Source organism: Neopelma chrysocephalum, unplaced genomic scaffold, assembly GCF_003984885.1.
Source record: "Neopelma chrysocephalum unplaced genomic scaffold, ASM398488v2 Primary Assembly neopelma1_77, whole genome shotgun sequence".
NCBI classification, from domain to species: Eukaryota; Metazoa; Chordata; class Aves; order Passeriformes; family Pipridae; genus Neopelma; species Neopelma chrysocephalum.
Genome location: NW_020897738.1, coordinates 1178147 through 1189734, shown reverse-complemented (window position 1 = coordinate 1189734; position 11588 = coordinate 1178147). Strand labels below are relative to the sequence as shown.

The window sequence follows — 11588 nt, the reverse complement described above, 5'->3', positions numbered from 1 at the left end:
GCACGTGACCGCGCATGGCGGCGCCGGGCGGGTGGCGCGCGGCGCGCGCGCGGCGGCGGCGGCGGGGCCGGGACCGGGGAAAGGAGGAGGAGGACGAAGGCGGCACCGGCACCGAAGCGGTGCTGCGGCGGCTGCGGGAGGCGCGGTGAGTGCCCGGCCCGGTACCGATCCGTGTGTCCCCTCCAGCCCCGGGGCTGCCGGGCTCCGCTGACACCGCGCTCTCCCCGCAGGGACGATCTGCTGAGCTCCGGCTTCTGGGCGGCGAGCGCCGGTGAGCGCGGGGAGCGGGAGGGGAGAGCAGGGGGAACGGGAGGTGCGGGGGCAGCGCGGTGACGGAGGGCGGCGAGAAGCGGCCCGGTCCCCGCCGCGCTGACCGCGCTCCCTCCCCGCGCCCGCAGGAGCCGTGAGGGCCCCGCTGAGCGGCCCCGCCGAGCCGCCCGCCCGCTGCGTCTGCTACGGGCTGGGCCGGTTCGCCGCCTGCCCCGCCGCCCGGTACCAACTCGCCTTCCTGCTGCTGCTGCTGGAGGAGCTGCGGGTGAGCACCGGGGCCGGGGAACACCCGGGGCACCCCCCGGGCCGGCCCCCGCCCACGCCGCCCCTCTGCCCCGCAGGTGCCGCCCGCCCGGTGCGCCCTGTTCGACCCGGCCTTCTCTGCGCGGGAGGCGGCGGCGCTGGGAGCGCTGGGGCTGCGGCTGCTCCCGGAGAATGAGGTGAGCGGGACTCCCGGCTCGGCCGCCGGGACCCCCGGGGCCAGAACCCCTCGGAACCCCGCGGCCGGGGCTCGGCAGTGACGGGAGACGCCGGTTCCCGGGCAGGAGGGGAAACACGGCGTGGGGGGCTCGGCCACGCTGTTCTACATGGTGCACTGCGGGAAGGCCTTGTACAACAACCTGCTGTGGAGCAACTGGAGCCCAGCGGCGCTCTCCAAACTGGTCATCATCGGGAACAGCTTCCGAGGGATCGAGGAGAGGTCTGTGCATGCCCCGGAGACGCTCTGATGCCTCCAACCCCACTTTCCTCTCCCCCCTCCCTCTACTCCTTATATTCCTTGTGACAGCAACATCCCTGCTTTGCTCATTCTCCTGCCATCAGGTTTACAGTCATGAGCCCTCTTTCCCCTTCTCTGTGCCACCCCCCTGTACAGAAAACCTGCCTCACAGGAACCTTGTGTCTAACATGGGCATGTTCTGATATTACAGGTTGCTGTCCAGAATACTGGAGAGAGATTATTCTTACATAGCAAAGGTATGAGGCAATAGTTTAACATTATTGTTTTGTGTTGACAAAGCACCTTTAATGAGAAAGGAAATGAACTGCAGTTGGAAAGAAGAGGATGGTTGTTTTTAAAACCTTTTTCCTGGACACTGCAATATAAAAACTAATTGCCTTAGGATTGTTCAACATCTGCAGAACACCCTGCACGCAGGGGCTGAGGGTAACATACACCATCCTCATCCTCACTGAATCCTCTTTACAGAAAGGGACTTCTGCGTCATCTATAACTTTTTTCCCAAATGCTCTTTAGGTCTTGAAAGGGACGGAGGAAGTGGCGCTCCCGAGTCACCCCCGCTACCTGGACACCTTCAATGACACCTCCGTCCACTGGTTTCCCTTGGACAAACTGCAGGAACTCTCCCCCGAGGTCTGGAACTTTGTGGAAGAGCCGACGTACCAAGACTGCGAGGACCTGGAGATCATCAGGAATCAGGACAGAGCTGCTGCCCAGTCCTGACTGCTCCTGTGTCAGGAGGGCTCGGATCCATATCTCTTCCCATGGAAGCTTCTGTGCAGCTGAGATGAAGCTCAAGAGTGACAGTGACATCAGGCTCTGTCAAAAGTGGCAGCACCTGAACGCTGAGGTGATGGGACATTTTTGTATCTTATTTAATAAAATGTAAAGCTTGAGCTTTGACTTGCACTCACTGAACTACAGCAAACTAATTCCCCTAAAACCTGCCTTTAGAACCATCTGTACTGCAGTGAGTGCTCTTTGATTCTCTCGCCTTGCACGAACAATTCAAAGCCTTTGCACATACTACTCACTTCTCAAAGCATGAGGAAGAGGGAATTATCTGAGAGGAATTAGCAGCTGGAGGTGTTGGTATCTAGTTCCCAGTGCAGGCTTGTAAAAGCTCTGAGAGCTGCTCCGTGCTGCTGAGTTCAGCTCTCCATCTGTTCGGTGAACAACAAGGTCAGCTCCCTCCAGGGACAAAAGCCTCAGATTTCCTCCCTCACCTCTGAGCCCTGAACCACTGTGGTCCCAAAGCACCTTCTGTGAGTCTGCTGGGAGAAATCCCCCTGCTCCAGCTCTGCACTGACAGGGCAGAGGGAGCACCGGGAGTGTCTGATGGCCCACAGGCACCAGGCTGAGGGAGAGAGGTGGGACAGGTCCCGGCTGCATGTGGCAGAGAGGAGCCCACTGTGTGAGGGACATGGGGACAGCAACTCACTGCCAGCACAGTGCACAGGCAGAAGCTGTGACATCTGTCACTGGATACCCTTGGGACTCAGCTAGACCAGCCCTTGCTCATGCTCATCTCTGGGATCAGGGAATCACCTCCCATGTTCCTTTCTAACCTGCTGCTGAACCTGTGTCACAGGTGGCAATTGCACATGTGTTGGAACTCCTTTTTCCTCCCTCAGCCTGGGTTTCCAGGTTGGGAAACCTGCTCTCAACACTGCCTGAACAGCTCTTCCAGAACAGAAAACCATTCTGGCATACAGCTTCGTTTCACTATTTACAAACCTGTAACTTCTTTATTCTAAGAGTTACACTAAAGCTATTCCCCGGGAGGTCTCTGGGTCCCCAGCAGGGCCTCACTTGGCCATGTCGATGAGGCTCTGGAGGGAGGTGGGCACCCACGTCTTCTCCCCCTGCACGAACACCACGCCCCTGTCGATGTAGATGACGATCCGGCCGAACGTGTACAGCTGCTTCCCCTCGTGCCGCTTCCCAATCACGGGCATGAACACGATGTTGTGCTCCTCGGCCTTGGTCTGGATGAGGTCCTTGAAGTTCATGGGCACGGAGCTGGCAGCCACGCCGATGCCACGCTGGGCCATGTTCTCGGCCTCCCGCCGCTCCTGCATGGCCTCGTACTGGAAGTCCTTGCGCCGCTCCGTGTGCGTCAGGTAGGCGATGTTCTCCCGGGCCCCCGGCTGCATGTACCCCCCTGTGGGAGACAGGACAGTGAGAACAGTCTGTTCCCAGTGCAAGGTCTGTGGGAAACTCTGTCCAGGACACACAGACATCAACACATCTGGAGTGCTGTGTTCAATTCTGGGCTCCACAGTTCAAGACAAGGAACTGCTGGGGAGGGTCCAGCAGAGGCCACAAAGATGGTTTGGGGTCTGGAGCATCTCCCTTATGAAGAGACTGGGAGCTGTGCCTGGTTAGTCTGGAGGAGACTGAGGGGGGATCTTATGAATCCACACAAATATCTCCAAGGGGTGTGAGGATGGTGCCAGACTCTGTTTCAGTGGTGCCCAGTGATAGGATGAAGAGCAATGGCCATAAACTAGAACACAGACATTTCCTCTTAACTTGAGGAAGAACTTCTTTCCATGGAGGGTGGCAGAGCACTGGAACAGGATGCCCAGAGAGGGTGTGGAGTCTCCCTCTCTGGAGACATTCCAAACCCACCTGGAAAAGTTCCTGAGTCACCTCTGACTCCATCACACCATACAGCAAGAAGGCAAGAGGAGCTCAGGACAGGATATCTCAGTCTTTGATACAGGGCAAATTCCAGGTGCTGCTCCCTCAGGCATGGCCTTCCCTTTTATACAGTGTAATTCCCTGTGAAGTCCTAACAATCTCTTTTAGGTCACAGGGAGAGTCATGTGGAAGGAGAGGGCACTGCTCTAAAGCTAAGGAAAAGAACCAGTAATCTCACCATAAGGGGAAAAAAAGCCGGTAAATTACAGTTTTAGAAGTCAACCTGTAAACGAGGGTATCTGACAGGAAATCCACTGTAACAGGGCAAGGCTGGAAGAGAATCAGTCATTTAATGGCCAGGCAGCCACCAAAACTGTTTCTGCTTCAGTGCAGCACAGAACGATTGAGCAGCACCTCCAAGGTGTTACTTAAGGACACAGCAAGGTAGAGCACATCGACTTTCACTGCTCATAGGAGCTGCTGCCATGCTGACAGCAGGGCCATCCCAAATCAGCCTCCCAGGAGCCACACGAGCAACAGAGCCACCCCCATGAGCCACCTACCCACGCTGGAGGACACGGCCCGGTTCATGATGTCCAGAGCTTCATTAAACTTGTCTTTGATGGAGGGATGTGCCAACACCTGGTCTGAGAACATAGACTTCCAGCCCAGGTACCACTTGGTGATCTCTTCATAGTTGGGGCTGTTACTGAGCCAAGAGCAGAGCACCTGCAAAACACAGGGACATGTCAAAGGCAGCACAGGTTTGGGGAAAAGAGGCCTCACTGCCACAGAATCCCAGAATCATTCAGGTTGGAAAAGACCTCTAAGATCATCAAGTCCAACTCTTGACCCATCCCCACCTTGTCACAAAACCAGAGCACCGAGTGCTACATCCAGTTGTTCCCTGAACACCTCCAGGGATGAGGACTCCACCACCTCCCTGGGCAGCTCCTTCCAATGCCTGGACATGTTTTCCATGAAGAAATTCCTCCTGATGTCCAACTTGAACCTCCCCTGGCTCAGCTTGAGGCCACTTAGTTTATTACTGAGCTGTCACTAAAAGGAAGTGCTGTGACAATCTGAGGAGTCTGCTCTGATGGGTACATCAGAGTGAGTGGAAATCAGCCCATTTCAGCACCACAGCAGCAATTCCTGGTCAGGAGTCACTAAAACAGTCCCCAGTAACCTCTTTCCTCAGTCCTCACAGCATCTCACCTGCAGCCACTTTGGGAAGAAGTGTTTCTCCAGCAGCCCAACAAGGCTGGAGACAGAAATCATCCCCTCCCAGTCGATCACCCAGTAAAAGGCATCCATGTGCTGCTGGTGAGGGTTGATGATGAGCTCGTTCAAACACATCCCTGGGAAAGGGGGAGGAGAGTTAGAAAAGAACCTGACTCAGGTTTATCAGTGCCCTGACATCTTTCACTACCAACACACGATTTGAGGAGCACCTGTTTATTGCACTAAGGGACACTGGGGATTTTTAAACTCTGTCTGATCCTGCCACCAAAACAGTGCATTTCCTCCTCCAGTAACCACAGTTTGCTGCCAGAACTCAGAAACTTAAAACCTTTGACTGGTTTTTATCCTTTGTGCCAGTTCACATTACAAAACTCATGATGTGAAAGCATTAGCACAGACCAAGGAATTCAAGAGTAACAGAGAGACATCTTACAGCCTGGTCCTACCTGACAGCTGTCAGATATTCCTGCTAGCTGAAGAATAACAGAGGAATTGGATAATTTTATAAAAAGTAAGACAGAAAATATAGAGAATAATAAGAGTAATTCCTGTACTTTTCTAAGCTGTCTGCCTCTACATGGGACTGGTAGCAGAAAAGAAGAGGGAAGCTTGGTCTAACCTTGCTAATAACATTCTCTGAAGTAACATTGGCACCCACATTAATGAGTATCTTTCCTGGGTGCCAGGGGAAAGTGCAACCAGCAGATTCCCAAAATTCAGCACTGTCTGGTTGTCTCACCTAGTTTAGGCACAATGTTTTTGACCATGAAAGCCTCCCACGAGCCAGGAGTGAACACATCCTTCCAGGGCTGAAGGATGAGCTTGGCAGAGGAGTCACTGGGATGCCACTTCTGCAGGGCATTGGCCAGCTTGTTCCTGATGGGAGAGTACAGTGGCTCCAGCCGTGCCTGCATCAGGGGCAGCCAGGGGTGGATCCAGGAGTGGATCGGGACCGTGTCCGTCAGCGGATTCCAGCTTTCAACCTTGAGGTGGAACAGAAAAAATTAAGTAAGTCCATCCATTAGCAGCAAGTCTTGTCCAGAAGCACAAGGAGCCATGATGCAACCTCCAACTCCTCTATCCATCAGTCAGTTGGTGTTTTGGAAGTTCCAGTTGGAATTCAAACACTGGTTCAGAGCATGGCTTTGCTCTACCCATCCCTCTCCTCTCACCTCCTTCTGTAGCTTGGGGAAGATGAGCTGATCCAGAATGTTATCCAGTATCCACACAGGAACTACGTTTACCCAGCTATCCAAGAAATCCACCATGGATCCACAGTTCCTTGGCTGCCACCGTGCCACGATGTTTCTGACATATGGCATCCAGATCTCCCACATCAGTCTGGGAAAAAAACAACAATTAAATCAAAGTGAAGCTCAAAGGTATAACCCAGGCCTAAATAAACCAAATATGAACTGCTAGTTAAAGCTGCTTCTCTTCCGTAGCTGGCAGCTGGATTTTAACAGGCACAGCAAGGGAATTGTAAGGAAAGCTCCTTTGTGTCTGCTCTTTTCTGTACCTGAGGAAACAGCACATGAAGATGCTGCACAAAGTACAATTCATTTGCTCTTTACCTGTGGAAAGCATCTGTTGACAGGTCCTGCCCACTGTGGGATAACAGCTGGTCATTTTCCAGAAGGCTCTTCCACTTGGCTATGATCTCTGTGCCATAGGAACAGTCCTGGGAATGATAAGGCACTCGGGGTCAAGGTCTTTATCCCTTTCCATTAATTTCAGCTGGGACCTGCACAGAGCAGGCTGATGGTGTGCTGGGCTACAGCCACCATTCTCACCCCTCACAGGGCCAGCATATCTTACCTATCCCAGCCTAAATGGCATTGAGACTAACATCTGTGATACCTGACAGACAGACCTCTCCTACTTTTGATAAAAAACAACTAGAGACTTGTTTTTCACCTACTTTTTCTTTCCAACGCTCATAAAAGGGATTGATTTTGACCTTACAAACTCCTCAGCAAATGTTTGAGAGGGGGCACAGAGCAGGGTTTGGTTTTGTTTCTTTTTTTTTCTCTCCAGGCTGATCAGGAATTTAGAATCACAGAATCCCAGACTGGTTTGGGTTGGAAAGGACCTTAAAACTCATCTCCTTCCACCCCTCTACCATGGGCAGGGACACCTCCCACTAGACCAGGACACTTAAGACGAAGTAGCAAAGACCGCTGAAGCCATCAAGTGAGAACTGCAGATAACCCAACACACACCTTGAGGGGATCCCAGTTCTTGAAATAATCCTTCATGAGAGGATAAACTATGGCCACTGCCAGGTCCACCCTGTCTGACATCCTGTACTCCTCGTAGTACTTGTCCTGAAGCGTCTCAAAAATCTTTGCACACTCATCCAAGGTCAGAGGGTTTTCACAGCCGGGCTGCATCCGCCTCTCACACTCCTCCACCATGTCCAGCACCTTGCTGAGGTTGCTGATGGCCTTCTCCTCGTGCGAGAGCACCTCAGACATCTTCTGGATCTCGTGGCTCAGGTTGACCACCATGTCCCTCTCGTACTGCAGCTGCCGGTCGTTCTGGATGATCTCCTGCTCCGTGATGTCGATCAGCAGCTGCAGGTTGTGCTCCAGCTCGGGCAGGGCAAACCCCTGGGGCTTGGAGTCCTTGCCCAGGGGCTGCTGGGGGCTGTCATCTGGGATGTTGTGCTTGTGGCTGATCTGGCTGTAGCTGTAATAAACCTTCTGCTCCCGGCCCGTCATGTCTATAACCTGCCAACAGACAAGGACAAATAGGTCTTAAATAAAATTGTATCTCAGAATTATACGATCACTGAGGTTAGAAAAGACCCCCAAGATCATCGAGTCCAACCTTTGACCCATCCCCACCTTGTCAACTAGACCAGAGCACTGAGTGTCACATCCAGTCACTTCCTGAACACGTTTAAAGGAGGAGATAATTCCCGACTCCACATTAAAATCTTAATTACTCCAGGAGGCTGCTAATACACACTGTATCTCCAGGAGGGGATTGCCTCCACAATGGCCTTCTCCAGATATGAGGAGTTAGAATGAATAAGGGACAATCTGGAATCAGAGATGGAAAAGTCTCCTCCATCTCATCTCAGTTTCACTGAGTAATTCTACAAGCAGTGATCATGCCATTAGTATTCTATTAGTTAGTGCACTTAGGTACTTTTATACCTTTTTTAAAGACATTGTAATTTTAGATGAATAATTTTATTAAGTACACACCAGACAAATCCCTTACTGTCCCCTTGAGGTAGAAGAAGGTTCAATCCATGAGTTTGCATAATCCCAAAAAGGACAACTGTGCTTTCAGAAGTGGGTGAGCATTGATCTATGACTAATGTCAATTAAACAACTTGCAATTCAAAAAAACCAAACCCACCCACATTTAATCTAATTTGCATGTTTTAAACCAAACCTGATGTCCAGGTGACACAAGGGGCTATTACATGGTTCAGTGATGAGTCCAAAAGGCTGCACAGGCAGCTCCTAGAACTGGCTTTACCAAGGTTACTGGTGGCTAAAATGCACCCGTGACACCAAAGTGGACAAAGTGTTTCTCAGAGGTGTCACCTCTCAGGTATCAGCCTTACCTTGACCTGGGACAGCTCCTTCTGAGGGGCTGCAAGCTGCTTGTTGATCCTGCCCTTGGCTTTCAGCTCTTCCACTGTCTTATAGCTGTACTTGGGCTTCTTCTTGCCTCCGTTCGGGTCCTTCCGCCACTGACTGAGCTCCTTCTGAAATTCCTGAACAAAACAACAGGAAGTTGTGGGAGCTGCTCTTTGCCATGCCCCAAATCTGCTTCTTTCTACAGGACAATAACCATCAGATCAATGAGGAATTCTGCACAGAAAATAACTGGAAAGTGGTGAAGCTGAGTGCCAAAGCACCACAGATGCTGTGGGTCAGTCACCTACCCTATGGCCTCTGCTTACAGGGTGTTTGTGGTCTTTTTTTTAATTTAAATAAAAGACAAAAACTATTTACCTGGGGGGACTTTTTGAAGTGGGACTCTGAGACAAAACCAACAAAGAACATTACAGTGACAAGAAAAATCTGTCTAAATTAAATCAACATGCTCAGTCTTTGGCTTCTTACCTAAAATGAGCCCAAACAGTTTTCTCTGACACAGAAACTAACAAGAGAACTGAAGTTTGTACACACAGCACAGCAGGGAAACAGATACAGAAGAATCACACCAATACCTCCTCAGCTTCCTCTTCTGAGTCCACCACAGGGAAGTCCTGCAGGGACTGAGTGGTCCTCTCAGAGCCATAGGCCCCCACGGCACCTTTGCCTTTCCTCTGCTTGGCCTCGATGGGATTGATGATACCTGTGAGGATGGAGAGGGGTCAGGAGGAGCAGTTTGTGTGCTGGGGGAGCACAACAGCCAGGCTTTCCCTACCAGTTACCAGAATAGCACCAAGCCCCTCGTTGGCACTCTGCCCCCACCACTGGGGTACTTCCACCACCTTCACTACTTTCCTATAAAATCACTTAATCCCAGCACACACCAAAATGCCAAAGCCCAGTATTATTCCCATCCACATTTCACCGCTTTTTTATTCTGCCAAATACAATATCATTTCTTCTTCTGTGAGGAGTTTTATATCCTTTGGAATTTATATCCCAATTTTTGTTCAATATTTTCTCTCTTGCAAAATACCAAGAAGAATAAATGACCACGGGCCAATTTTAACACGCCTGACTCTCACCACAGGACCTGAATCACTTGCAAGAGAGGCGGGAAAATAACAATGAAGTTTATGCCACCTTGGGCTGGCATTTCTTTAAGGAATCCATTCTCTTCTCCACATCACCAGTTAACAATAAACAACCAAACACACTGACAGTACCTTGAGCATTCTTCCCAAGACCTCTTCCAGGGACATAACCCATCTTCTGGAGAAGCTTCTGCCCAATTCCCTTAGTGTGTCTCTCCCAGCTGCCAAAATCCATGAAAGATTTGGTGCCCCCTCCAAAGCCTTTCTGGCTGGGCTTGAAATTTCCTCCCTGTTAAAACACAACACAAACCCCACAGCCTTGAAGCATTGCAATAACCAAGTTGTGTAGAATTTTCCTCAAAAGGCTCTTCCCTTGAGAGGGAAGTGATTCCCTTGTCCCTACAGTGCCCAGCTCACTGGGACCTCGCTTGTGCATCCAGGAAAGCTGCCTGACACCTAAGGAGCTTCCTGAAATTCCTCAGATGGAGGAGAAACATCCTGACAAGCTCAGACCGACAACCTGACATTTCTCAGTCTCCACCACTGGCTTTAGCTGAAGCTGATTCCTGATTTTTTCTGTTTTTAACTGAAAATAAGAGTTTGATTTTTAATCTGTGACATTCCTGGATTTGTCAGTTCTGTGAGATTAAAAAAATAGGTCTCCAAAAGGAAGCAAACCATGGGAGTTCTTCTCCTTAAACCTCCACTGACCAAAGGGAATATTAAGGACAATGAAAGGAGTGATTCCCAAGGACACACAGTGATCCATCATTAGATCAACATACAGCTGTACCAATGATTTATTATTATGGTTGCTATTTTATCAATGATACAAAAGCCAGACAAAACACCTCCCTTAACGACACATTTGGGTTTCTGGTTTAATTATTTCTCCCTTTTTTAGTGCTCTGTTGTAGTTTCACTGCTTTGGCTACAGTTTCACAAACACATTAGTTACACAGGTCAGAAAGTTTCCTGGAGAGCTCACTGTTTTCAACTTCTTGGGCACGAACTCCTTGGGGATCTCCTCCTGCTTCCCAGGTTTCTCATCCTCATCCGAGTCCTCATCTGACTGTTCCTCGGCCGCCGCCTTCCTGAGCCCGGCGCTGACAAAGCTCACGGGGGCGGAGTAATCCCTGGAGCTGAGAAACATGCCGTCAGGGAATGCTGCTCCAGGGCACCTTCCTGGGGGAGCCTGGGGGCTGCTGTGCCTTACACTCGCTCAAAACGAGATATTACAGATGGTCCAGCTGTTTGACGCTGGTTGTGCCAGGAAATCCCCCTCCATCTCCCCGGGCTGCAGGGACGGGAGTCCCGCAGGTGAGGGGTCCCGAGGGCAGCCCCGGGCCAGGCTGGGCTGCTCAGGGGGGTGTCCACAGCATGGGTACCCTCAGGGAACGGGGGAATCTTCACGAAAAGCAGAAAGCTCTAGGGAACGGGTGAATATCCAGGGAACGGGAGGAACCCAAAAAGAATGGGGGGAGCTCCCCGGGAAGGAGAAACCTGTAGGGCACAGGGGGAGCTGCCCGGCGCGGGGCAGCCCCAGGGGCGGCACAGCCCGCCCCGGCCCCGCTCCCGCCCGTACCGCTTCCCGCCGAAGCTCGGCCGCTCCTCGTCCGAGTCGCGCTCGGCCCACACGCCGTAGGTCGCCTCCTCCTTGGTCTGGCGGTGCCGCTGCCGGTGCGGGTTGAACTCGTTCTGCAGGTCCCAGTCCGACACCTCGAAACTCTCCATCTCCACGCCATCGGCGCCGTCCGTGCCGTACAGGTGCGACATCGACATCGCGGCAGCGCCGGGGCCCCCGGCCCGGGGACCCCCCAGCCCCTCAGGGACCCCCGGCTGGACACCCCCGGCCCCTCCGAGACCGCTCAGGGATCCCCAGACACCCCAGGACCCTCTGGGACCGCTCAGGAATCCCCAGACAGCTCCGGCCGCGCCGCTAAACCGGATGAGCCCCGTTCACTTCCGGTTTAC

At 52.1% G+C, this 11588-nt stretch overlaps 2 protein-coding genes across 2 annotated transcripts; one reads left to right on the top strand and one right to left on the bottom strand.

Annotated features, from left to right (window-relative positions):
* Nucleotides 1-14: 14 nt before the first annotated feature.
* Nucleotides 15-1918, top strand: SRRD (SRR1 domain containing). Its single transcript, XM_027689411.1, has 7 exons — nucleotides 15-145; nucleotides 231-271; nucleotides 399-535; nucleotides 612-710; nucleotides 816-970; nucleotides 1200-1245; nucleotides 1526-1918. The coding sequence occupies exons 1-7, from the start codon at nucleotides 15-17 to the stop codon at nucleotides 1730-1732; spliced, it is 816 nt and encodes a 271-aa protein (XP_027545212.1). The 3' UTR covers nucleotides 1733-1918.
* An 811-nt stretch (nucleotides 1919-2729) lies between these two features.
* Nucleotides 2730-11588, bottom strand: TFIP11 (tuftelin interacting protein 11). The gene is made up of 12 exons (XM_027689407.1): nucleotides 11200-11588; nucleotides 10603-10756; nucleotides 9747-9903; nucleotides 9096-9223; nucleotides 8484-8636; nucleotides 7123-7632; nucleotides 6475-6581; nucleotides 6073-6241; nucleotides 5640-5883; nucleotides 4874-5016; nucleotides 4219-4384; nucleotides 2730-3173 (listed from the first exon to the last, which is right to left on the bottom strand). Exons 1-12 carry the CDS (start codon nucleotides 11394-11396, stop codon nucleotides 2818-2820), a joined length of 2484 nt encoding a protein of 827 aa, XP_027545208.1. The 5' UTR covers nucleotides 11397-11588; the 3' UTR covers nucleotides 2730-2817.

What these genes read in the sequence shown, in the direction of transcription:
- SRRD (XM_027689411.1), top strand. Translation starts at nt 15, where the DNA reads ATGGCGGCGCCGGGCGGGTGGCGCGCGGCGCGCGCGCGGCGGCGGCGG. An exon ending in TGCTGCTGGAGGAGCTGCGG is followed by an intron (nt 536 to 611) that starts GTGAGCACCGGG and finishes TCTGCCCCGCAG; the next exon opens with GTGCCGCCCGCCCGGTGCGC. An exon ending in ATTATTCTTACATAGCAAAG is followed by an intron (nt 1,246 to 1,525) that starts GTATGAGGCAAT and finishes AATGCTCTTTAG; the next exon opens with GTCTTGAAAGGGACGGAGGA.
- TFIP11 (XM_027689407.1), bottom strand. Translation starts at nt 11,396, where the DNA reads ATGTCGATGTCGCACCTGTACGGCACGGACGGCGCCGATGGCGTGGAG. An exon ending in TCTTGGGAAGAATGCTCAAG is followed by an intron (nt 9,224 to 9,746) that starts GTACTGTCAGTG and finishes CCATCCTCACAG; the next exon opens with GTATCATCAATCCCATCGAG. An exon ending in CAGAAGAGGAAGCTGAGGAG is followed by an intron (nt 8,637 to 9,095) that starts GTATTGGTGTGA and finishes TGTTTTGTTCAG; the next exon opens with GAATTTCAGAAGGAGCTCAG.